The 27140-nt window shown below is 43.3% G+C and overlaps 1 protein-coding gene across 2 annotated transcripts in view; it reads left to right on the top strand.

The window, feature by feature from the left end:
* The window catches only part of bcar1 (BCAR1 scaffold protein, Cas family member), a 243579-nt gene extending 238853 nt beyond the window's left edge, over window positions 1–4726 (top strand). For both annotated transcript variants that reach the window (XM_041191428.1, XM_041191427.1), the window contains exon 7: window positions 2300–4726. In XM_041191428.1, the coding sequence (XP_041047362.1) occupies window positions 2300–2809 (510 nt within the window). In that variant the 3' untranslated portion in view covers window positions 2810–4726. The remainder of the gene's footprint in view (window positions 1–2299) is intronic.
* Window positions 4727–27140: the final 22414 nt, after the last annotated feature.

The raw sequence follows: 27140 nt of genomic DNA on the forward strand, positions 1-27140 counted from the left end.
CTCTGCTGATCTGAACTAGGGCTATGCGAGGGGTGCATTATTAGGTGTGCGTGCTGTTGCTACAGGAAATATGGATGCTAGAATTGGCATAGCCCTCCTAGACAAAGGAGGAACACATTTCCCCCTTCTAATTAGTATGGAGAAAATCTATTTTTTTTGTCTCCTTCAGTTGATGTTTTTAAAAAAAATTTTCCTAGATGTGGACATTGCTGGCAGGGCCAGCATTTGTTGTCCATCCTAGTTGCCCTTGGTTTTGTGAAAGGAAAATCAAATTTAACAATTTATTGGAGTTCTCTGAAGAAGTAACATGTACTGTGGATAAAGGGGAACCGGTGGATGTACTGTACTTAGACTTCCAGAAGGCATTTGATAAAGTGCCACCTTAAAGATTATCGCGGAAAATAAAAGCTCATGGTATAGGGGGTAATATTTAGCATGGATAGAAGATTGACTAGCTAACAGTAAATGAAAAGTAGGCATAAATGGGTCACTTTCTGATTGGCAGGATGTGATGCGCGATGTGCCACAGGGATCAGTGTTGGGGCCTCAAACTCTTTACAATTTATATAAATGATTTGGATCAAGGGACATAGGGTATGGTTGCTAAATTTGCTGATGACACAAAGATAGGTATGAAAGTAAGTTGTGACGACATAAGGAGGCTACAAAATGATATAGATAGGTGAGTAGGCAAAGATCTGGCAGATGGAGTATAATGTGGCAAAATGTGAGGTTGTCCATTTTGCAGGATGATTAAATGAGAAGCATATCACCTAAATGGTGAGAGATTGCAGAGTTCTGAGATGCAGAGGAATCTGGGTGTCCTAGTGCGTGGATCACAAAAGGCTAGTATGCAGGTGCAACAAGTGATTAGCAAAGCTGATAGAATGTTATAGTTTATTGCGTGGTGAATTGAATACAAGAGCTGGGAGGTTATGTTTCAGTTATACTGGACATTAGTAAGGCCACATCTGGAGTACTCTGTACAGTATTGGTCTCCTTATTTAAAGAAAGATGTTGGAAGCAGTTGAGAGAAGGTTTACCAGATTTATACCTGGAATGAGTGGGTTGTCTCATGAGGAAAGGTTGGACAGGCTAGGCTTGTATCCGCTGGAGTTTAGAAGAGCAAGTGGTGACTTGATTGAAACAATTCCTGAGGCGAATTGACAGGATGCGTGTGGATAAGCTGTTTCCTGTTGTGGGAGAATCTAGAACTAGAAAGTCATTGTTTAAAAATAAGGGGTCACCCATTTAAGACAGAGATGAGGAAAAAATTTTCTTGAGGTTTGAGACTTTGGAATTCTCTTTGAAAAAATGCGGTTGAGGCAGATTCTTTAAGGCAGAGGAGATTGCTCCAAATAAGCAAGGGGGTGAAAGATTACCCGAGGTTGCCAGGAATGTGGAGTTGATCAGCCATCATTTTATTGAATGGCGGAGCAGGCTTGAGGGGCTGAATGGCCTACTCTTAATTTAATTTGTATGTAACTGAGTGGCTTGCTAGGCCATTTCAGAGGGCAATTAAGAGTCAACCACATTGCTGTGGGTCTGGAGTTATATGTAGACCAGACCAGGTAGGATTTGCAGATTTCCTTCCATAAAGAAAGATTAGTAAACCATGTGGGTTTTTGCAACAATCTGTGATGGTTGTCATGGTTACCATCACTGAGATTAGCTTTATATTCCAGATTTATTCATTGAGTTCAAATTGTTCCAGCTGCTATGGTGGGATTTGAACCCATGTCCCCAGAGTACCAACCTGGGCCTCTGGATTATTAGTCCAGTGACATTACCACCACACCTCTGTCTCATTGATAGTTTTAGAATATTACATGAAGAGTGGGAAACTGGAAGAAATCATGACATAGCAACACCTGTAATACTTTACTCCAGCTTCAGCTAATGCTTTCCTCAGCACACCACACGAATGTTTCAAGCTTCACAATGTGTAGGGGAGGACTTCCTCAGTGTGTGCCTCTTGCCCATCGGGAGCTTACATCCTGAAATTACAGCTGAGCCCCTCACAATTTTCTATCCATTAACTGATGGACACCTGTGATTTTTCACTAACAATTCCTCATGGGAGCGAGCTTTCATACAAATTGGCCCCACGGTGTCTGCAGCACTCTGACCAACAGAAATGAAACAACACAGTGGTGGGCCAGCAGTTTTTGGAGCTGAGACTGTACCAAGCATTTAATATTGTCTGAAAATTCTCAATTTCATGTGATAAGTGCCTTTTCAAGGTAACAGTAGCCTGAGAAAGGATTGCTGACATTTGTTTATTGCTTTTCCTCTACAGGTTAAACAATTTGAGCGCCTTGAACAAGAAGTAACAAGACCTATTGAGAATGACCTCTCAAACTGGACCCCAACGCACCAATATGGGCAAGTTAAGAGCAAGCTGAGCCCCTCGGACAAGCAGCTCCTTTTGTTTTACTCAGAACAGTGTGAGCTGAATATTACCACATTAATCAATGCCATCGATGCCTTCTTCACATCTATTCACACCAACCAACCTCCTAAAATCTTTGTGGCTCACAGCAAGTTTGTCATTCTCAGTGCGCACAAGTTGGTGTTCATCGGGGACACACTCTCCCGCCAGGCTAAGTCGCAAGAGGTTCGCAATAAAGTCACACACTACAGTAACCTCCTTTGTGAGATGCTTAAACATATCGTCATCACAACCAAGACAGCAGCCCTGCAATACCCATCTGGCTCTGCCGCCAAAGAGATGATGGACAGAGTCACTGAACTGTCCCACTGTACGCATCAGTTCAAGATAGTGCTAGGACAGTTAGCAGCAATGTAAGGATGCAGATAAAACTGCATCTTAAGACTGAAAGAATTGACAGCTGTAAATGGATTATTGTAAATATTGTCCTGGAGATACTCATACAGGGAAAAGTGCTTTTTCTTTTGGTGAGATTGTGCCATTTCTTATTAATCAGAAAGGTATTTAAATTCTAAACAATGTAGTAGCTCCTTTTTTTCTCTTTTAGAAGTTCTTTTCAATGTTGTGTTCTATCATATGAAATGGAAATAATTATTTTCATTGTTGATTTTAAATCATGGACATGTGGGTTCTATTTTAAAAATTCATTAAAAGTGAGTGGAGGATTATTGGAACATTAAAAATAGATGGAAAGCAATTTTCTACTGTGACAATTAACTAAGTCACTTTTTCATTGTCATGAGGCTGTTTTAATTGATGAAATGTCTCTGCTGATTTAAGAGTTCTAATTCTGTTTAACACATCATTAATGTCCTCTCGATGGACGGTCATAGAAGATGAGGAGCTAACAGGTACAGCAGATGGTGAGCTTATCCCTTCAAATTTCATTATATGTTTAAACAAAATAAATGATATTAATGTTTTCGGGACGGTTTGAACCATACCTCACTTGGGCACTATGCTTTCCATTGCATTTCAATATTATCCATTTTTGCCAGCCCACTGCAGAAAATGCAAATGAATTGGTGCCTTGACATTATTAAAAGCTTCTGCTGGTGAACAGAGCTAAAGTCATTTGCAGCTTCTTTTCACAATGGATCTCATGGTGTGGGGAAGCAAAAAGAAAACTGACTCAATAGTGATATTTTAGTGACCTATTTAAGTTTGTGTTTTTTTATATACGAAGGTGTATAAAAAACTTGCGTTTAACATTTGCTATAATTATATTTGCAAAAATAATATGTTGAACAGACCAAGTCGGGTTTCAGCTGAAACAATGACTGGAAAAGTGTGAGAACTTCATTTGAACCTTTTAACCAAAGACTGCCTAAGGGCATCAGTCTCGACCAGTGTTGTTGGAGCTGTGATATTACATCAACTCGCTTCAGAGCTGACGGCCTTTGATCAGTCAATGACTGGAGTCCATAATCTTTTACATCCAACAGTTAGTATCCCCTTTACATTGCAGAAGAATTGCTGACAATTGCAGCCGTTTGGGTCCAACCTTCTTAAATGAGGTTTGTTGGATCATCCATTAAGCTTTACTTAACCAATCTGCATGTGGCAAGACCTTGCACACTCCAGATTTTTTTTTATATATAGAAAATTTTATGTATGTTTGAAATTTAAATGGCTGATATTTGACTTGATTGGAGGGCTATAACCCTATAAGAAATGTATCTTTGTATATGTCTGCACATTATATGAATATAAGCAACTGTGTTTGACAAATTCTGGTCAAAGACTCTTAATCTCGCTTTTGTGAAAATTAGAATTCTGTAGCCAGTTTCTTCTCAACGGATGGTCAGGCGCTGTGACTATGCGTGTTGTGTACTGACCTGTAAAAGATTGCGTGGACTGAAGAGAACAATTTGACACAGCGCCGCTTGAGTAAGTTAATCAGTTAGAAATTAGCGCCCATAAGTGTATATGTTAAAAGTAATCCAAATTATGGGTTAAAGAATTGCAATGTAAAAGGGGTGAAAGTGATCCTGACATTAATATTCATAATTGGAGCTTTTACAGTCATGCTAGAAATCCCCTGATAGCCTAAAAACTATTTTGTATTTTATCCTTTTATTTTGTTTCTGGTCTTAACATTATGGTGAAAGACTACTGTAAATGTGATGTATTCTTTACAATGCATACTGGTTCATATCTATAAAAATTTTTATTTCTCTTGCACGGTGGTTGGTTTAGGGTGGCTGTTGACTTTTGTATTATATTCAACTGGATTTATTTTTAATTATTAAACAGGCTTAAGAACCATTAAAATGAGTTGCGTGTTTGTGGCTGCAACAGACAAAACTGTCCTAGGAAACAAATTTTCCAACTGCCCTTTTGGAATTGCCATTAAATTTGCGATCCATTTTGAACGTTAGGCCAGTGCTGGTTTTGTTTGGCGTTTGGAGGCACTCCAGTCTCCGTTCTTTAGCACCAAACTAAAGACCATCCAAGTCTAAGAATTTCAGCTTCCAAACAGAAAGCTCTGAACGTTGCCTTAAACAAGTGATCTTAGCAGGGGGAAGAATACTCTGCTTCTGGCCTGCTCGAGGAGCCACAGCATTTATGAGGCTGGTCCAGTTCAGTTTCTGGTTAGTGGTGACCCACCCAGGATGGTGGGAGACTTGGGGGTTGGTAATGTCGTTAGATGTCAACGGGAGATGATTATACTCTCTTGTGACATACTTCCAATACAATGAATTATTTTAAAATGCTGTGACTATTACTAAGCAGGCATTGATGATGATGCTAAGAGTGTGACCTGCTTTGTAGATAAGTTGCTGTACAATTGCGTTGTGGCTACAGGTCAGATGAAGGTGAATCTGAGTGAAATCTCATTTCACAGTAAATGCCTAATTGCAAATCAAATTACCTGTAAGGCTAAGTGGGATGATAGATTTAAGGATTTGACTTTTAATAGTGAGCCTTTAGTTTACTTACAGGTTCACCTTATTGGACTTTGAATTCTCTTCCTGTACAAACTAAGAAGGTAAACAATATTGTGTGTTGAACATTGTGTGTATTAACTTACCAAATGGAGCAAAAAATAAAAACATGGAAATCCTCAGATACCTGACACTACAAGTTTTATTGATCAAGAGCTATTTACTCTTTAAACTATGGCTCCTCCTTGACAGCGAGTGTAAGAACCAAGAGAGACAGGACAGCTGCTGGGGTTAATTTTACTCCCTCTTTGTGAGGAAGCGCCTGGCCTGAGATATTATCTGGTGGAATATTGAGTACTAATACCAATTAAAATTTCATGTGCAAATCAGCCATTGTGTAATTTCAGGGCCCTGGTCTTTGAAGCTTTTCCTTATGTTTATCAATACAGGCATTGGAACAGAATACAATCTGCCAAGGAACGCCAGGATGTGAGTTCACACACATGGGGTAAAATTTTTCACTCGGCAGGTGGGTATGCGCGCAACCCGACCGAGCGTAAAATGACGCGGGATGACATTGGGCGAGTGTCCCGACATTGTCGCACACTCGCGAGATATTTCGGTTGGCAGCACCCACCGACAATGAAAAGGCCCGTTAAGGCCATTAACTAATCAATTAAAATACGCTGCTGCTCATGTTTCGGGCCAGGGGGCCTTAATTGGCTCGCCCAGCGTGAAATTGCCTTCTGGGCCTGATCGCGGGCAGCTTCCCAGCCGCTCCTGCTGAGTCTGCACGTCGAGGGAAAAATTCTGCCCATGATTTTCCTCACATTGTGAACAAGGGGCTCCCATAAAGAAAATGTCATAGTTGGCAATACCAACTGTGCAGTTTGAAATGCAAGTTGGCATTTACTCCAGTGGAAATAGAAATCAGGAGAGATGCAAAACAGGCTGCCGACTTACTGTTACATGCTTTGGAATGTAGTCATTTGCTAATTATTGCTCAAAGCCAAGGTTGCCCTCACCCTGTGCGTACTAACCTCCTATGCACCACTACTGGACAGTCACAAAATAGGATGCCTGCGAGCAACTTGAGTTGCTTGCTGGGCTGGAAACTGCTAGAGAGAGAGAGCATGAAATAGAAGAGAAAGGAATGCGCAGGGCACAATGTTGGAGAGTCAACACCACTACCAGGATATATTGGAAAATGAGAGGAGGAGGTGCACTGATAGCCACTGACTATGTGGAAGATCCTGATAGCAGAGCCAGGGGAGGGAGACTCAAAATGTGGCCACAAATCTTCAAAAAAAAACCCAACCCTACCAACACCTGTAACAACCTGTAGGTAATTAGTTCGAACAGAGAGTGGGCACTGGAAAATTAAATTAAATGGTAAAAAGTGAACTAATTCAAGAAACAAAATTTAAACACTATATGCAAGATATTTTGGGACTGTAATTTAATGATTTTTCAAAATTAATACAGTTTTATGTTCAGTAATAGTCTTACTTTCATTTTATTTAATGAACACCATCTTGTGCAGTAATGTATTAATGATCTATGTAATAGACTTTAAAATATAAATGGTGCATGTAATATATTAATCTGATATTAATGTCACATGTAATAAAATATTAATGAGTAATAGTTTATCACTTCTGTACAATGTAGTTCCTGTAAATGGCAGCGGAGAATACAAATTCTTAGTTGTTCTGCTCAGCTGTGGCCTGTTGAATGACAATTTCATGTGAGTTAGGATTTAACCCATCCACCAGCTGTTCTTCACACTTTTCTCTGCTGCCAGATAACTTCCAATAATGTTGACATGTTATTTCAAGCGATCTTTTTTAAAATAGATAAAATGCAGCAAAGTTGTTTTTCTCTTGTTATTCCTACATCTAAGCCTGTCATTCCATTTCTCTCTCTATGGTATGCCCAGCCTGTATAGAGCTATTGTACTTGTTTCTCACTCATTTAGTTAATGCCTCTCAATATAGTTACCTGAGTTTGAACTGGCAAACAGCAGATGTTGTGAATGAATAGATTTCCCTATAATGGCAAGTCCAGGTCTGGATACATCAGCAGGAACTATTTATTGGTAAGCTATGTCTGATTAATGAGAAAGGAAGGAGACATTCAAACATTACAGGTGGAAGAGCCACATGACTGCTTCCAAGGAACTGAGGACACCTCATCAAGGAGACAAAATAATAAATAAAGTAGAAGAGATTTGATTTATGATATTTTAAATGGAACCACAACGGTAGGATGTGGGGTGGTGTGGTTGGTGGGGGGACCAGGGCGGGTGGAGGATAGGGGGAGGGCAAAGAGTTCAAATTGGTGAAAGGATAAGACATTGAAAACAAAAACATGCTGGGAATACTCAAAAGTCCGGCAGCATTTGTGGAGAGAGACAAAGTCAACGTTTCAGGCCTATGACCTTTCTCCAACAATAAGAAAAATGTAAGCGTTAAACCAGTGAGAAGGGTACAAGGAACAGGAAGAGCAAAAGGTAAAGTCTGTGATAGGCAGGGCAGATTAACTAACCAAAAGATTTCATGATGCAAAAGCCATAGAGAGTGGTAGTGGGTATTGTTGTGAAACCATGCTTCATTTAAAAAATGACTTTATGAATTTACTGACTGGAAACAAATAATTGAATGCTTTTTATGAAAAGAGGAAAGCCACATTCCAAGGATTCGAAACCACAGTCAAAGATGGCTGCACATTTGGATCACTGTACCTCCTACATACCAAGGCCATTAAGTGGAGCCAACCTGTCTGCAAAGCCTCACAGCAACAATTGCCTTGAAGGAGTATGTCAGTATGCCAATCTACGTTTGGTGTCCCCATTGTAGAGAATGCACTATAGTAAATTGAAAGAATTACAAGCAAAGTATGATTTCACTCGGGAGGAGTGTTTGGACTCTTGGATGTTAAGATGGGAGGAGGCGAAAGGACAGGTATTACATTTCATGTGCTTGCATGGAAAAGTGCTTCTGGGAAGGAATGGGTGTTAGGGTGACTGAGGAATGAACTAGGGTATCATGGAGGGAATGATCCCTTTGAAAGGGGAGAGCAGGAGATGATGTCTTTGGTGCTGGCATCATGATGGAGCTGGAAAAAATGGCAGAGGATGATCCGTTAAAAACAGGCTGTTGGGGTGGATGGTAAGGACGAGAGGAATAGACTATTACTCTGTGAATTGCATTCAGATAATTATCTAGCCATTCGCGCTTCATCTGGACTTCTGTCACTTTATTATACCTGTTGCCACATTCGTTGGGTTTTGCATCATGAAACGTTTTGGTAGTTAATCTCTCCTGGCTTCCATCCTATCACAAGCCTTCCCTTTTGTTCTTCCTCCCCCTCCCCCTCCCCCTCCCCCTCCCCCTCGCCCATTCTGCTGACTTAAAAGCTCTTACATTTCTATCTTCAGTTCTGATGTAAGGTCATCGACCTGAGACATTTACTGTCTCTTTTTACAGATGCTGCCTGACCTAAGTATTTGCAGCATTTTTTGTTTTTATTTCAGGTTTCCAGCATCCACAGTATGTTTTTGCTTTTATGTTGTTAAAAGGCATATTTTGGTATGATGTTAGAGAATTATTTGCATAAAGTGTGATCGAGACATTTCTGAGTAGCATAGTAGAGACAATAAGCCTGGAATCATCTAAGCAGCAATTGCAGGCTGCAGTGAGTGAAAGATGAATTGAGATGCTTGCAGTGATTTTGCTACCTCTGTACCTATCTTATGATGTGATTTATTTTGTTTAACTAATTTTACATATGTCCTGTTTTCATGATCTGAGGCAAGAGGGGCAGAGTAAATATTTCTAATGTTCAGGTGCACCCACTGCCATTCAGATATCTCTAGATACAGCCTCCTGCATGGGCATTTTTTCAGGTAAAATTGCTTGCCTGGACTTTGCTGTACTAATAGCAGGGTGGCTGTCAGCACTTGACATTACTACTGACAGCAACTCATGCTGTCTGCACATGCACAGTTAAACAAGGAAATCTGCAAGTTGCTGTTGGCTCCTCCTTGGGCTGCATTGCTACAGTCTTCACTGATGGAATCTGCACATTAATCACTGGCATAATGTCAACTTGGGCTAATTATCCGCTATTCTCTCTCTCAAGATGCGTGGAAAACTTAGAGTTTGGAGAATTAGGATTAACTTGAGTTTTTAATGGTGTAATAAGTGATTTGTCCTGCTCAGAAATCTCTCTGGCCCTGACTATTTTATTTTATAAGTGTGGGGTCTCATTCCCTTGGAAGATGATCAATGTTGCTGATTTTTAAAAGAATAAAAATTAATCTTTTTAAAGTTTTTCTGTCTTTCTATTTAATGTTCCGTCCTAATCCCGTATGCTTATCCCAATCTTTGTTTTGTTTCTTGTATGATGGTTTGAATGTGATTTATATTTCCTGTTCTTTTACTTCATGCTTTGCAATCTGCTTGTCTCGATGAGGAATCTTCAATCTGATGTGTTGAGAAGCCTCTGTGCTGCTTGCCCTGCTTACAAACACTTTCGATCACCCGGCACTGAATTCGAATGGACACCAGATGAGTGGAAGTCTCCGTGGAGACGACTGCGAAAAGCCTGTGGACAATTGCATGAGAGGTGAACGATAGAAGATGTTCCCTTACTGCTTAGAGAAAAATCCAGGTTATTGTCATTAATAGACTGAATAGCGAGACCTTTGTTCTTTCATTGCAAGGACCTCAGTTTAATTCCAGTTCCTGATAATTGGCTAAAGATTTTTTTCTTGCTGCATTGCTCTGGAGCTCTATAGTCTATAGTGGACAAGATATAGCATTACTTGATCGGGTATCACTCAGAAAGGCAACAGGATTGCCTGTAATGCAGAGGTGTAATGTCATGTAGGGAGTTTAATTTTGCATTTATTGCATGCTGTACCTGACCCAGGAATCCATTCTAGTTCTGAAGGAGTGGAACTGCCCAAACCCTAACACTGATAATCCATGACCAATGGATTTTGACTGCTCAGCGATATGTAATACAGCAGTGGTTAAATACACGTCTATGCTATGGGTTTGATCTGAAAATCTCTCTCTTCAGTTAAGTTACATTTTGCATGTGGGTTCATATTTAACCAGTATGCAAGAAAGAAGGATTTGCATTTATGTACTGACTTTCATGACAACAAGGTGTCCTAAAGCCTTTTACAGGCAATGTGGTTACTGCGGTAATGGAGGAAACCTATGTAATGTAGCCAATTTGCACACAGCAATCTCCTACAAACAGCAATGTAATAATGACAAGATAATCTGTCTTTGTGATGTTGATGGAGAGATAAGTATTGGTCAGGACACTGGGGATAACTCCCTCTGGTCGCCTTTGAAATAGTGCCATGGGTCCACTTGAGAGACAATTTAACACCTTGCCCAAAAGGTGACATGTCCAATAGCGCAGCACTCGCTCACAGTTGCACCAGACTATCAGCCTTGATTCTTCTGTTCCAGTCCTGGAAGTGGGTCTAGAACCCCTCTCCACACATGAAATACAACAATCAGTGGTGGATGGGTGGAGCTCGACTAAGGCAGAATAATTGCTCAAGATCAGGTATATTATAAGATCATGCATCTGCGTGAAAGCATTTGATGGGAATATTGGCAGTTTTGTCAGAAGAGTGTAAAAGATGGGTCTTTAAAATATAGAATCTTGATATCATCTAGTGATAAAATACAGTGTTTCTGAATGCTGCTGAAGTGCTCTCTGAAAGACCTAGGGTGCTGTAAATAATACCAACAGCACAGATCATTGTCTGTGACTGGTGGGCACTGCAGAATTGACCTATTTTGTTTATAAAAGTTAACGAAGTTGTTGTTTATCAATGCCGATGTGCATTTTCAGTTTAAAACGACAGCTCACTAGGTGAGCTCCTTCCCTGCAGGTACTTGTATTTTTTTGGTGGCATGACATCAGGATCATACTGGATACCACTATATCAGGTCAGAAATAATTGTACTTCGTCATTGCCTGTTTAAGAGCTCAATAGTTTGGTTTGATTACTTTGAGCTTAAATAGTCATAGACATCTATCCATCTATCACTGGCCCTCTATCCAGCTCTACCTGTTCCACCCCCCTCACCCAGCTTATATTTCATCTCATTTCTATTTTTCTTTATTTCTGTTGAAGAGTCATCTGGACTGTAAACGTTAACTCCGCAGATGCTGTCAGACCTGATGAATTTTTCTAGTTATTCTTGTTTTTGTTTCAGATTTCCAGCATCCACAGTATTTTGCTTTTTTTTGAGCTAATTAAGTTTGGCTTGATGGTTTAAGATAGAGCTTGATTGTAGGGTTTCCCTTAATTGAGAGCAGGGTGACCAACCGTGCTTTTTTTGGGATCGTCACTTAAAACCGCCGATTGTGCCGCGTCTCGTATGCTTTCTTCCTTGGGCGGCATTTGTCCCATATTTGTAAAGCTGGAAGTCTGGCTGGGCTCTGGACTCACCTCCCTTTCTGCCTGTGGCATTTTACGCACACCCTCTGTAATACTACTGCCCGCCACAAGATAGCGGCAGAGTTGGTGTTCCTGGAGAGCAGCGGAAGGTGTGAAATTGGGAGGTTTGAAACTTGGAATGGATTCTTTGAATCCAACAAAACTGAGTTTAAAGAGAAGGGAGCTGTAGCTGCATTGCTGAAGTAAGTTACAATGCAACGTGGTATATATTTTATATATATATATATATATAGAGAGAGAGAGAGAGAGAGAGAAACACACAAACCACTTCTGAAAAAGTGACTAAATATCAGAGGCTGTCTGTGGCAACATGACCATGACCAGATTGTTTTCTGATTGCTGTAAGTGTTCAGTTTTAATGAGCGAACTGTGCCTGGGTGAGCAGAGGGACAGCGGGTGGCCTGGGCTAAGATGGTGAAAAATGCTGCAAGGATTGTCCCTGATGATCTAGGTAACACCTATATTTAAAAGGCTGCTGTAAGAGAGAATTGAATAGCCACCTGTTGTACATGGATATTTTAAATGTTTGGAGGACTGTGAATAAATGACGTGCTGCAATGTAGATTTTATCTTATTCCGGGAGAACGTCTGACAGGACATGGGAGGAGAGAATGTCTAGACCAGCTTGAGGGGCTTTGGTCCCCTCAAAGGATCAGACCCTCTTGGTTAAATTAAAGAGTATTTTAAAGGCGATGCGTCTAATTGCCTGACAAGCTGCAACATTTCAAATCGCCTAGGAGGTGCGTTGTGATTTGGGAATAATTTTGAGCAATGAAATCTGCTGATCTCAAGCCTCTCAACCAATGTAATTTTCCCCAACTTTGCTTAGATTGATAGAATGATTACAGCACAAAAGGAGGCCATTCAGTCCGTCATGTCTGTGCTGGCTGTCTGAAGGATCACCTAGTGGAACTATGCCACCTTTTTCCCATAGCCCTGCACATTCTTCCTTTTCAAATAATAGTCTAATTCCCTCTTGAATGCCTCAATTGGTCCTGCCTCCATCACACTCCCAGGCCGTGCGTTCCAGATCTTAACCACTCTGTGTAAAAATGCTTTTCTTCATGTCACCATTGCTTCTTTTGGCAAATACCATAATCTGTACCCTCTGGTTCTCAATCCTTCTACCAATGGGGATAGTTTCTCTCCATCTACCCTGTCTAAACCCCTCATGATTTTGAACACCTATATCAAATCTCCTCTCAGCCTTCTCCTCTCCAAGGAAAACAGTCCCAAATTCTCCAATCTATCTACATAACTGGAAACATTCCCTGGAACCATTCTTGTGAATCTTTTCTGCACTCTCTCTCATGCCTTCACATCCTTCCTACAATGTGTGCCCAGAACTGGATGCAATCCTCCACTGGCCGAACCTGTGTTTTATATAAGTTTAGCATAAATTCCTTGTTTTTGTACTCTTATTTATGAAGCTTAGGATATTGCAGGCCTTATTAACCACACTCTAAACCTGCCCTGCCACCTTTTAATGATTTTTGCACATGCACACCTAGGTCCCTCTGCTCCTCCCTATTACCTTATCAGGAAACTCAAGGAAATGAGTTAAGTGTGAGTTGCCCTTAACAAATTGGGGCTGGCTTGCCTTAATCAATTTTGTACCTAGTTATCATTTCTAGAAGCATTCCCCCCCCCCCCCCCTCCCCACACCTTTTTAGCTCTGAAGAAGAGTAGTGCAGACTCAGCATTAACTCTATCTCTCTCCACAGATGCTGTCAGATCTGTTGAGCTTTTCCAGCATTTTCTGTTTTTTTTGCCCCTTCCACTTAAGTCTGGGAAAGAGAATAGGTGCAGATGTAGTGACTTTAATTTCAACAAAGTGATGATATAAGCAGTATTTGAGGAGTAGGAATATTTTGTCTTTGCTCAGTGTAAACTGCATTGGAGTCTACAATTGCTTAAGTTGTGTTAAAACAACTGTATTGAACAGATTTATTCATGCAGTCAAAAATTGTTATATTAACTTGTACTTGTTTAGGTCTGGCCTTGCCAATACTGCATGTGAATGTTGCCAGGCTGACTGCAGCCTCCAAAATTCTACCTTGTATTTGAACTGAAATCAAAGATAGCATGTGGCCAAAGTGTATGGAAGGTCACGCAGTCCTATTGGTGTAAATGTGCTGATGTCATTTATAGTTTGACAGTACTGCTATGAGAAATTTGACCTGGAGCCAATCAGGAAACTTTCAGCACAGGCAACACTTGCAATTGAGCTCAGTTTGAAGAGGTTGCCTTTCTCATCAATATTTTAAAGTGTTAAGGGTGCTCTCAACTTCAATACATGTTCAGTTTTATTCTCAAAAGAAACCTAAACTGAGTGATCTCCTTAGTTAATGATCATAAGCATCATTTTGGAACCAATTTGAATAGAGCTGAATGGTAGAAAGTGAAGCTATTATAAGAACTATAGTATAACCCATAGGATTTTATTGTAGCTGTAGAATTGAGCTGTTCAGCGCAAGCAGAGAAATTCTTTGTTTTGTTATAATTGGTGCAAAACTTAGCAAACAGATCTTTATGAGACACAGGCTTTTAATATTGAATCATTACTTGCTTTATATTAACTCCTGCAATGGAAATGCCTAAAAGCCCCAATTTTGTTCACATAGGGCAGGTTTTTCTGGTCGGCGAGTGGGGGCGGGGCCTGCTTGCTGATGTGTCACATGATGCAGGGAAGTGTTGGACGTGTGTCCCGATGTCGCCCCCATCATTTAGACTTTCAGTTCAGCAGGCGTGAGGCACAATTGGCTGCGTGACCGCCGAACTGTCAATGGCCTATTAAGGCCATTAAAAAAACGAATTAACTTGATTGATGGACCTGCCCGTCCAACCTTAGGGTTGGAAGGCAGGCCGGGAGCCCTGGCAGGCCTCAGATAAAGCATGAAGCCTCATCCACAGGCGGGATGAGGTTTCATGAGTGTTTTTAAATGCTTATCAAATGTTTAAATAAAAGTTAAGGGCATATGACAGTGTCACATGAGGGGACACGTCAGGGAAATTTTTTTATTACTTTTCTGTCAACATTTGAACTGGAGCCGATCTCCCTGAGGCAGCACTTTGCCTCAGGGAGATGAGTGAGCTCTTTCGTGGGCATGCATGACAGAGCGTGCTCCCGGCTGAGGGAATTCTCCCCCCCGCCGCCACACCTGCATAAGGAATGCATAGCGTTTCCTGGTGGGTGTCACGCTGGGCGGGCCAATTAAGGGCCGCCCACCCAAAATGGCGGCACCCCCACAACCCGGCGCCAATCGGAAGGCCGGCCACCAGGACCCGCTCCCACACTACCACCCCCCCTCCCCCCAACACCCCCACCCCCCACCCCCACCCACCCCCGACCCCCAAACGGGAGGAAAATGTTGATAAAAACAAAAAACTGTGGATGCTGGAAATCCAAAACAAAAACAGAATTACCTGGACAAACTCAGCAGGTCTGGCAGCATCGGCAGAGAAGAAAAGGGTTGACGTTTCGAGTCTTCATGACCCTTCAACAGAACTGATCTTTCTTTACAAGGAGAGGGAAATATAAGCTGGTTTAAGGTGGGGGGGGGGGTGTTAGGATAGGAGCAGATCATCAATAGATGTCACAGACAAAAGAACAAAAGAACACATAGGTGTTGAAGTTGGTGATATTATCTAAACGAATGTGCTAATTAAGAATGGATGGTAGGGCACCCCAGGTATAGCTCTAGTGGGGGTGGGGGGGGGAATAAAAGATTTAAAAATAATAGAAATAGGTGGAAAAAGAAAAATATATAAATTATTGGGAAAAAAAAACAAAAAGGGGGAAGAAACAGAAAGGGGGTGGGGATGGAGGTGGGAGCTCAAGACCTAAAGTTGTTGAATTCAATATTCAGTCCGGAAGGCTATAAAGTGCCTAGTCGGAAGATGAGGTGCTGTTCCTCCAGTTTGCGTTGGGCTTCACTGGAACAATGCAGCAGGCCAAGGACAGACATGTGGGCAAGAGGGCAGGGTGGAGTGTTAAAATGGCAAGCGACAGGGAGGTTTGGGTCATTCTTGCGGACAGACCGCAGGTGTTCTGCAAAGCGGTCGCCCAGTTTACGTTTGGTCTCTCCAATGTAGAGGAGACTGCATTGGGAGCAACAAATACAGCAGATTAAGTTGGGGGAAATGCAAGTGAAATGCTGCTTCACTTGAAAGGAGTGTTTGGGCCCTTGGACGGTGAGGAGAGAGGAAGTGAAGGGCAGGTGATACATCTTTTGCGTGGGCATGGGGAGGTGCCATAGGTGGGGGTTGAGAAGTAGGGGGTGATGGAGGAGTGGACCAGGGTGTCCCGGAGGGAACGATCCCTACAGAATGCTGGCAGGGGGGGTGAAGGGAAGATGTGTTTGGTGATGGCATCATGCTGGAGTTGGCGGAAATGGCGGAGGATGATCCTTTGAATGCGGAGGCTGGTGGGGTGATAAGTGAGGACAAGGAGGACTCTATCATGTTTCTGGGAGGGAGGAGAAGGCGTGAGGGCGGATGCGCAGGAGATGGGCCGGACACGGTTGAGGGCCCTGTCAACGACCGTGGGTGGAAAACCTCGGTTAAGGAAGAAGGAGGATATGTCAGAGGAACTGTTTTTGAAGGTAGCATCATCGGAACAGATGCGACGGAGGTGAAGGAACTGAGAGAATGGGATGGAGTCCTTACAGGAAGCGGGGTGTGAGGAGCTGTAGTCGAGGTAGCTGTGGGAGTCGGTAGGCTTGTAATGGATATTGGTGGACAGTCTATCACCAGAGATTGAGACAGAGAGGTCAAGGAAGGGAAGGGAACTGTCAGAGATGGACCATGTGAAAATGATGGAGGGGTGGAAATTGGAAGCAAAATTAATAAATTTTTCCAAGTCCCGACGAGAGCATGAAGCAGCACCGAAGTAATCATCGATGTACCAGAGAAAGAGTTATGGAAGGGGGCCGGAGTAGGACTGGAACAAGGAATGTTCCACATACCCCATAAAGAGACAGGCATAGCTGGGGCCCATGCAGGTACCCATAGCCTTTTATTTGGAGGAAGTGAGAGGAGTTGAAGGAGAAATTGTTCAGTGTGAGAACAAGTTCAGCCAGACGGAGGAGCGTAGTAGTGGATGGGGATTGTTCCGGCCTCTGTTCGAGGAAGAAGCTAAGGGCCCTCAGACCATCCTGGTGGGGGATGGAGGTGTAGAGGGATTGGACGTCCTTGGTGAAGAGGAAGTGGTTGGGGCCAGGGAACTGGAAATTGTTGATGTGACGTAAGGTGTCAGAGGAATCACGGATGTAGGTGGGAAGGGACTGGACAAGGGGAGAGAGAATGGAGTCAAGATAACGAGAAATGAGTTCCATGGGGCAGGAGCAAGCTGACACGATCGGTCTACCGGGACAGTTCTGTTTGTGGATTTTGGGTAGGAGGTAGAAGTGAGCCGTCCGAGGTTGGGCGACTATCAGGTTGGAAACTGTGGGAGGAAGATCCCCAGAGGAGATGAGGTCAGTGACAGTCCTGGAAACAATGGCCTGATGTTCAGTGGTGGGGTCATGGTCCAGGGAGAGGTAGGAGGAAGTGTCTGCGAGTTGACGCTCAGCCTCCGCGAGGTAGAGGTCAGTGCGCCAGACAACAGCACCACCCTTGTCAGAGGGTTTGATGACAATGTCAGGGTTGGACCTGAGAGAATGGAGTGCACTAAGTTCAGAGAGAGAGAGATTAGAATGGGTGAGAGGAGCAGAGAAATTGAGACTACTAATGTCGCGCCGACAGTTCTCAATGAAAAGATCAATAGAAGGTAAGAATCCAGAGGGAGGGGTCCAGGTGGAGGGAGAATATTGGAGGTGGGTAAAAGAATCCGTTGAACGGGGAGAGGACTCCTGCCCAAAGAAGTGAGCCGGGAGACGAAGACGGCGGAAGAAGAGTTCAGCATCGTGCCGAGCCCGAAATTCATTGAGATGAGGGCGTAAGGGTATGAAACTAAGTCCTTTGCTAAGCTCTGAACGTTCAGCGTCGGAGAGGGGAAGGTCAGGGGGTATAGTGAATACACGGCTGGGGCTGGGATTGGAAGACGTGGTGGGGACGGCGGGATAGGCAGGGGTGGAGGGTCCTAGATGGGTGTTGGTGTCGATGAGTTGTTGGAGCTTGCGCTCCTTAGCACTTGAGAGAAAGAGAAAACGTTTCTTGTTGAGGCGTCGGATGAGACGAAGAATAAAATGAAACCGGGGCACACGCAGCTTTGAAAAAGGGTACGGCGGTGCTGCTGGAGGGAGAGGTCGAGTGTGTTCATATGGCGGTGCTTGGCACTGAGTGTGGATCTCAGAATGTGACGGGAACAGCAGTCCGAGAAACGTTTTATGTCCCGGAGATACCTGTAATCCTGGGTGGGTTCGAAACATGAGGGGTGGAATTTCAGTTGAAATCCACGTGGGGTAAGTCGGAGACAGAGACAGTCACTGAGAAAGGAGATATGGCTGTGAAAGCGGGTTTTAGTAAACACCTCGTCAAACACCAGGAGAGAAATGGAAAGCAATGAAGGTGAATAAGGCAAAAGAGAGATACGGAAATCTTGTCGCAGAGACGAACAGAACTTCTTCAAGGTAGGCATTTCTTGAAGAGCAGTGGCAGTCAATTAAACACACAGATAAAAACAAAAAACTGCAGATGCTGGAAATCCAAAATGTTCCCCATAGACATTGCTAGTGTAATATTGGGAGTAGCCATTGGTTTCATTGATCCTTAGCTCCCTTAACATTTGTGCAAATGATTCATTTGTTTCAGGATCCTGGTGTTTATTCATTAGTTGGACTTGTCCCCCTTGTTTCAGACAATTTATTTAAGTGATTCAACTGTTAATCTGTTTTAAGTTGTCATCTCTTGATTGCATTTACTTAGACCAATTTAGACAACTGTGAGGTGGGAAGGGAACAGAGGAGGGAAGATTTCGTGCTTGGGAAACCTGGAATAATGGGGTTCTCAGAAGCCCTGGAGAGTTAAAATTTTTCCAAATCAGCTTCCTGATTGCAGTCAGCTGAGTAGGCAACCAGGTCACAAGGTCAGGCATGTTGTGTTTATAAGTAAGGGGGTCAGGCGCAGGTGAGTTTAGGTATCGAAGGTGACTTGTTTATGGGGGAGGGTGTCCAGTTGCAGGTTTGCCGGTTGACTGTAGGGGTTGAATCGCAGTGTTGCTTCTCTGGTGTTTGGGGGACCAAAGGGAAACACTTCTGCTCCTCTCAACTCACAAACAGAGCTGGAAATACACTTCAACACAAAACAGAATTACCTGGAAAAACTCAGCAGGTCTGGCAGCATCGGCGGAGAAGAAAGGAGTTAACGTTTCGAGTCCAAATGACTCTTCATCAGATCTAAGGAAAAATAGAAAAGAGGTGAAATATAAACTGGTTTAAGGGGGGATGGGACAGGTAGAGCTGGATAGAGGGCCAGTGATAGGTGGAGATTGCCAATAGATGTCATAGACAAAAGGACAAAAAGGTGTTGACGGTGGTGATATTAGCTAAGAAATGTGCTAATAGGGACATTAAGGATGGAAAGCAAGATGAGCAAGGGACAGCTAGCCCTAGTTGGGATGGGGCTGGGGGGGAATCGAAATAGGCTAAAATGTAGAGATAAAACAATGGATGGAAATACATTTAAAAATAATGGAAATAGGTGGGAAAAGAAAAATATATATAAATTATTGGAAAAAGGGAAAGGGGGTGGGGAAGGAGGAGAGAGCTCATGATCTAAATTTGTTGAACTCAATATTCAGTCTGGAAGGCTGTAAAGTACCTATGGGATGGAGTCCTTACAGGAAGTGGGGTGTGAGGTGCTGTAGCTGAGGTAGCTGTGGGAGTCGGTAGGCTTGTAATGAATATTGGTGGACAGTCTATCACCAGAAATTGAGGCTGAGAGGTCAAGGAAGGGAAGGGAAGTGTCAGTGATGGACTACGTGAAAAAGATGGAGGGGTGGAAATTGGAAGCAAAATTAATAAATTTTTCCAGATCCAGATGAGAGCATGAAGCGGCACCGAAGTTTACAGAGGTGAGTGTGTTGGATTGTGCAACCATTCTTGTGTAGTTTCATCATTAATGAGATCTTCAAACCTGGAGTCCCCATTGATCATTGAAAGATGAGGGCACCGTGATGCAGATCTCCATTGTCTCACCAGGGTGCCTGGCATGCACAGTGACAGTTTGATGACTTAAACTAATGACATGTCATTGTTCTCCCCAGAACCACTAGCTCGCATGCGAAGCAGGACCCCAAAAAGTCACCCTTGTTGCCAGAGGACCACTGAGCTTTAGAAGCACCTGCATTCATGCTCTCATCTGGATCTGGAAAAATTTATTAATTTTGCTTCCAATTTCCACCCCTCCATCTTTTTCACGTGGTCCATCACTGACACTTCCCTTACCTTCCTTGACCTCTCAGTCTCAATTTCTGCTGATAGACTGTCCACCAATATCCATTACAAGCCTACCAACTCCCACAGCTACTTCGGCTACAGCTCCTCACACCCCACTTCCTGTAAGGACTCCATCTCATAGGTACTTTACAGCCTTCCAGACTGAATATCGAGTTCAACAAATTTAGATCATGAACTCTCTCCTCCTTCCCCACCCCCTTTCCGATCCCCCTTTTTCCAATAATTTATATATATTTTTCTTTTCCCACCCATTTCCATTATTTTTAAATGTATTTCCATCCATTGTTTTATCTCTACCTTTTAGCTTATTTCGATCCCCCCCCCACCCCATCCCAACTAGGGCTATCTGTCCCTTGCTCATCTTGCTTTCCATCCTTAATGTCCCTATTAGCACATTTCTTAGCTAATATCACCACCGTCAACACCTTTTTGTCCTTTTGTCCATGACATCTATTGGCAATCTCCACCTATCACTGGCCCTCTATCCAGCTCTACCTGTCCCATCCCCTCTTAAACCAGCTTATATCTTACCTCTTTTCTATTTTTCCTTAGATCTGATGAAGACTCATTTGGACTCGAAATGTTAACTCCTTTCTTCTCTGCTGATGCTGCCAGACCTGCTGAGTTTTTCCAGGTAATTCTGTTTTTGTTTTGGATTTCCAGCATCCGCAGTTTTTTGTTTTTATCTCTGGAAATACACTTAACTATTTCGTCCAGCCATTCTCACTACCCTTCAGCTGCTGGGTGATCCGAGCCCTGGGAAACCTGCAGTGAAGATATTGAACTTCAAGGTCAGTCAAATTAATTTTTGAAGGACTTAATTAAATACCTCAAAGGGAGGTTAATTGGCGCAATAGCTACCTGCCCCCCTGCACTAATTAAAGTGCCAACTTCAATGAATAGGTCATTTACAGGTATCCAAAAGCACCTCTGTTAAACTCAGTAGTGGGCATCTTGGACCCAAATTATGGTTGTGATCCAAAATTTAATTATTTTAATGACTATGCCAGTTCCTCTGGCAAACATTTTGCAGAGAGTTCTTGTCAGCATAGTGCTTTGTGATAAGTTTAGAGGCTTTGAAGTGGATGAGGTTGGTTGTTTTTGATTCCACATTGGATAAGGAAGGCAATCATCATTTGTGGAGATGATAACAGGCTGTGGTGGGATCTGCAGTGCCCAGGAGCCCAGCAAGGAGGTCTATAGGATGGAGGTGCAGAATGGCAGACAGCAACACAGAGGGAAAAAAACAAAGAAGAGAAACACTTGGGTAGAGGGCACAGGAGGTACTATCTGTGTGAGAAGATCTAGTGCCAGACGCTTAGCTTCTTTCATCTGTCTGACTGGCAATGCTTCACAGGCTCAGATTTATAAGGCTGGTGATCACAGATATCTGCAGCCTCCTTAAAGAAGGCCTGTTCCCTCCCTCCTGGACTTGGTGGGGGCCAGGCATTGCCCATCACTGTGGAAGTCACCGCCACCCTCAATTTCTTTGCCATTGGTTCCTTCCTGTGTATCATCAGAAACATTGCAGGGGTCCACAGCACCTCATGGATGTTCAGGTTTGAGCTACTAGGTCTGTTCAAAATCCAACCCATATAGCATGGTGGTAGTACTAGGCCACACGGTGGAAGGTATCCTTAATGTGAAGGCAGGGCTTTATCTCCAGGACTGGGCAGCGATCACAGATCAGGTAAAGACAGATTTCCTTCCCTAAAGGACATTAGTGAATCATATGAGTTTTTACAACAACCGACAATGGTTTCATGGTCACCATTACTGAGATTAGATTTTTAGTTCCAGATTTATTAATTGAATTTCAATTCCTCCAGCTGTCATGGTGAGATTTGAACCCATGTCCCCAGAGTATTAGCCTGAACTTCTGGATTACTAATCTAGTGACATTACCACCATGCCACTGCCTCCCCTCATTTTTTATTTTTTCCTGAGTGAGTCACTTGCTGAACGTTCAGGCTATTAGGGCATCACCTGCATTCCAGGGCTGCAATGGAAGTGATGGCACCCCACCTTCATAGCGCTTCTCATTTTTCTCCACATCTTCTTCAATGCTGTCCTCACCCTCCACTGCAATCCTCTCTGCTGTGCAGTGTTATGTCGGATGCAACACACTCTGCCAGCATTCTGAAGATCCTCGCTGGCCAGCATTGAAGGAAATTTCCAGACATATCTAGGCACATGAAGTACAATTTCAACATGCTGGTGACTTGCTCCCTTCCAAACAGCACTGGGGATATAACTACACCACAGGGACTGCAGCGGTTCAAGAAAGCAGCTCACCACCACCTTCTCAAGGGCAATTAGGGATGAGCAATGAATAAAAAACACTTGGTGGTCATGTAGTTCTCGATGTGGCGTCCTCGCACCTCATGAATGGGATTCCCCACATGTATCATGTTCGAGAGTATCCTTCATTTCTGTTGAGCCAGTCCTTATCTTTGTTTCCTGATACAAAATGATCTGGAATGTTGGACTGCTGCAGTATTAATGCATCATGACAGCCCCCAGCAATCTGGCACACACTTTTATAAACGTCATCTTGTGGTTGCACACCAGCTGTGCATTGACAGAATGAAATGCTTGCACTTTATTAAAAATCCTGTGGTTGTACTCCAGATTGTCATGTTTGTCCAACTGATGAACCCTATACCTGGGAGAAGCCAGCTGGAGACAAAAAATCTGTCTGCCCAATCATCCTGATTATTCTTGTCTTACAGGGTAAGTTGACAGAAGTCGATGTCCTGTCGAACAATCCAGCTTAGAGGGAACGTTACCCCCAGGCCATGCATGGACCAATGTGCAGAATCATCACTGCCAACAGTGTGCCCGTTTTGAACTACATGATATTTAGTTAACAATCTAACATATTCTATTGATGATTGGGACTGCTGCAAAGAACACATGGCCCTGAAAGGCAAGAAGACTGCAGCCCTTGAGTGCCTTTTGGATGCCGTGGAGGCTGTCTATGATGTCCTCTACCCCTGCTCTGGCTACAGGAGGGACAGCTACATTACCATCCAGCTTGGTAGGCAATGGCAGTGGTGGTCAGTGCCAATGTTGCACAGAAGAGGTTGGCCATCCAATGCAGATATAGGATGAATGATCTCATCCGTGCAGCCAGGGTATGGCAACCATCTCATCACTCTAAATTCACACACTCAAGCCCATCACACATTCATTGGCATCTCACTCACTGCCAACTCAAGGAGCATCACCACTCATTCTCACACACACCCTCACATGTCCATCTGGCCTCATCTCCTCTGGAGACTGCCTCCTCAGCCCTCACCATCTTGAGGCCACTTGCACAGATAAACATGTGCCCCCCACACACCCTGGGTAACCCTCCTTTTGTATTACAGTCCTCGACCTGCAGCCGCTTCTCTTGCCTGAGGCCACTTCTCCCCCTTCCCCAAGCTAGCCCTAGTACTGCAGCTGTTGAAAAGCCACCCACGTATGGTTGACCTGATAGGTAGAGACCTGCTGTGAGCCCCCCTAAAAGTGATGTGGTGCTGTCTGTGAAGCCTGGCACTGATGACTGCGAGTGCTGACCGAAGCAAAGTAGGCAAACAAACCTTGAAGTCCCTAGCAAAGTGCAGCTTGCTAAGTGCACACCTTATATATGCTGTTGTGAAAGACAGTGTGTTTTCCTGCTGACGTGAGCGAATGATCCAGCGGGAGTGGGGGGCGGGGTTGTGAGTCCAGCAGGCTGGCCTTATAATAATATGCTGATGTATTACAATGAGATCCCCGATGTCTGATGGCAGGGAACATGGCGCCCCCATCGGTGGGTTGGGTGGGCGATCGCAAACTGGCCTTCTCACCATATGGTCTGCTCATGCCACTGATCACACCCAAGGCCAATGGGCATGGAAAATCCCAACCTGTGATTCTATTTCCTTTGGTCAGTATTCTTAGTGAAATCATAAATACACATACTTAGAGTTTATTAGAAATATTACCCGAACAAAGTATTCAGAAATATTTTTTACAATGCTGTTACACTGAGCAATCTTGATGCATAGAAGGTATTTTAGGCAGCATGAATGCAGTTACAATGCACTGTTACTGTAGATACTTGTTACCCAACAGAACATGTGTCTTATACTGCAGCTTTTAGTTATTATTTTAGAAAGCAACTTTAAGCAGTAGCAAGAGCAGCTGATTCAAATTCCAGCTGAACTTTCTGCAGAAGTTAAGTCTTGTCTCTGGTATTTTGTCTCCTGCTTGAGTGTCTGTCTGTTACATCTGTTCTCCGACTCACCTCTCTCATCATCTCATATATCTTGGGTTTGGTGCTTTGAGATTGGCAATCCATTATATGCCCACTTGATTTTTCTTTCCACTGATCTCTGTGGAATCCACTCCATTAATTGTCTGACTGGATTTTCAATCTGTAAGATTGGTGTTGATTTTAATCCTCACTGCCTCCAACATTGAAGCTACTTGTTTCCATGAGTGACATGTGCAAGGAGATTTGGCTCATTGATGGCGACAATCAGAACTAGAGGGAAATCCTCTCGCAACCACATGGAACTGCGTGACCTGTAACACAGAGGCAGCCCGCACAGGGACCATGTCAAGACAATTCTACCTGGGTTATTGTATGGGGCACAGTGATAAGTTTGGCCACAAGTTCCTGGAGTTTGAGTTCAGGCCAGATGGTAAGAGTTGGATGGAATGTCTGGAGCTCATGGCTGTGAATCCGGAGCCTGGGGAGGTTAAGAAGAGGCGGAGGGAAGGGCAGGCCTGAAGCCCCTGGACTCACGATGTTGCTGCTGAATGTCTCTGAGTCAACGTACAGCAGCAGCAACAGCAGTAACCCTCCTGTACAGCTCCCTGACTGCTTAAAAAAATTCAGATTTACAACTCCCTGCACACAGCTTTCTCATAAACAGGCATTTTAGAGTTTTTGAAGCTCAAGGTTTCTGGGATCTAAAGTAGCATCAATATCCCCAAACACCCTGCAGCATTTGCCTACTGAGCATTAATTCCTTGGCTATGATGGCTTGAGGATGTGAAACGCAGTATAGTGTCTGTATTCCCTGCTGGAGCTTTACATGGATTTTACAGCACAGTAACAGGCCATTGGGCCTATGTTCCACACAAGCTGCCTTCCACACTTCTTGATCACACAATCAGGGTAACCTTCAGCTTCTTTCTTTCTCATGTGTTTATCAAGTTCCTTGAATATATCTACACTAGACACACAGAATGGTTACAGCACAGAAGGAGGTCATTCAGCACATTGTCTCTGAGTCAGTTCTCCACAACAGCAACTCAGCTAGTCCCACTCCTCCACCTTTTCTCTGTAGTTCTGTAAAATCCTTTCTCTTCAGATAATTATTAAGTTCCCATTTGAAAGCTGGATTTGAATCTGTCTCCACCACACGCTCAGGCAGTGTATTCCAGATCCAAACCACTTGTTGCTTAAAGAATTTTTTCCTCCATGTTGCCTCTGGTTCTTTTGTTAATCACCTTAGGGTTCTCGACCTTCTGTCGATGGGGACGGTTTCTCCTGATTTACTCTATCCAGACACCTCATGATTTTGAACACATCTATCAAATCTGCTCTCAACCTTCTCTTCTCCAAGGAGAACAGCCCTAGCTTTGCCAGCCTACCCACATAACTGAAGTCTCTCATCCTCTGAACCATTCTTGTAAATCTTTTCTGCACTCTTTCTAAAACCTCCTCATTCTTCCCGTTAAGGCTGAAGCAGTGTTTTATGAAGTTTCATAACTTACTTGCTTTTGTACTCTGTGCCCCTCTTTATAAAACCCAGGATTCCATATAATTTATTAACTGCTCTCTCAACCTGCCACCTACAATGATTTATGCACATATAAACCCAGGTCCCTCTGCTCTTGCATTTCCTTCAGAATTGTTCCCTTTATTTTATGTCAGCTCTCCTCATCCTTCTGACCAAAATTTATCACTTCACACTTCTCTCCCACAGGGGGATCTGGGTGTTCTTGTGAACGAAGCACAAAAAGTTAGCATGCAGGTGCAGCAAGTAATTAAGAAAGCAAATGGAATTTTGGCCTGTGTTGCTAGGGGGTTGGAGTTTTAAAATAGGGAAATCTTGTTACAACTGTACAGGGTGTTGGTGAGGCTGCACCTGGAGTACTGTGTACTTTTTTGGTCCCTGTATTTAAGAGAGGATTTACTGGCATTGGAGGCAGTTCAAAAGAGATTCACTAGGCTGATTCCTGGGATGAAGGGGTTGAATTATCAAGAACAGCTAAACAGGTTTGGCCTTTATTCATCAGAGTTTATAAGAATGAGGGGTGATCTTATTGAAACGTACAAGAGAGGAGGCTTGACAGGGTAGATGTTGAGATGTTTCTACTAGTGGGGGAATCTTGAACTAGGGGACATAGTTACAGAATAAGGGGATGCTGAGTTAAAACTGAGATGCGAAGGAATTTCTTCTGAGAGTAGTGAATGCCTGGAATTCTCTACCCCAGAGAGTTGTGGAGGCTAGATCACTGAAAGTATTCAAAGAGGAGGTAGATAGATTTTGAAATATCGGGGAGATGAGGGCTATGAGGAGCTGGCTTGAAAGAGGAGTTGAGGCCTGGGGCAGATCAGCCATGATCTTATTAAATGGCGGACAGGCTTAAGGGGCCGAATGGCCTACTACTCCTCCTATTTCTTATGTTCTACATCAAATTTCATTTGCCATGTATCTGCCCATTCCACCATCCTGTCCATATCCTCTTGAAGTCTATCACTATCCTCCTCACAGTTCACAATACTTCCAAGTCTTGCATTATCTTCAAATTTTGAAATTGTGCCCTGTACACCCAAGACTAGGTTATTAATATAAATCAAGAAAAACAGTGGCCCCTCTATATACGATCCCCCAGTCAGAAGTAAGTAGTTTTCT

Source organism: Carcharodon carcharias, chromosome 7 (assembly GCF_017639515.1).
Source record: "Carcharodon carcharias isolate sCarCar2 chromosome 7, sCarCar2.pri, whole genome shotgun sequence".
NCBI classification, from domain to species: Eukaryota; Metazoa; Chordata; class Chondrichthyes; order Lamniformes; family Lamnidae; genus Carcharodon; species Carcharodon carcharias.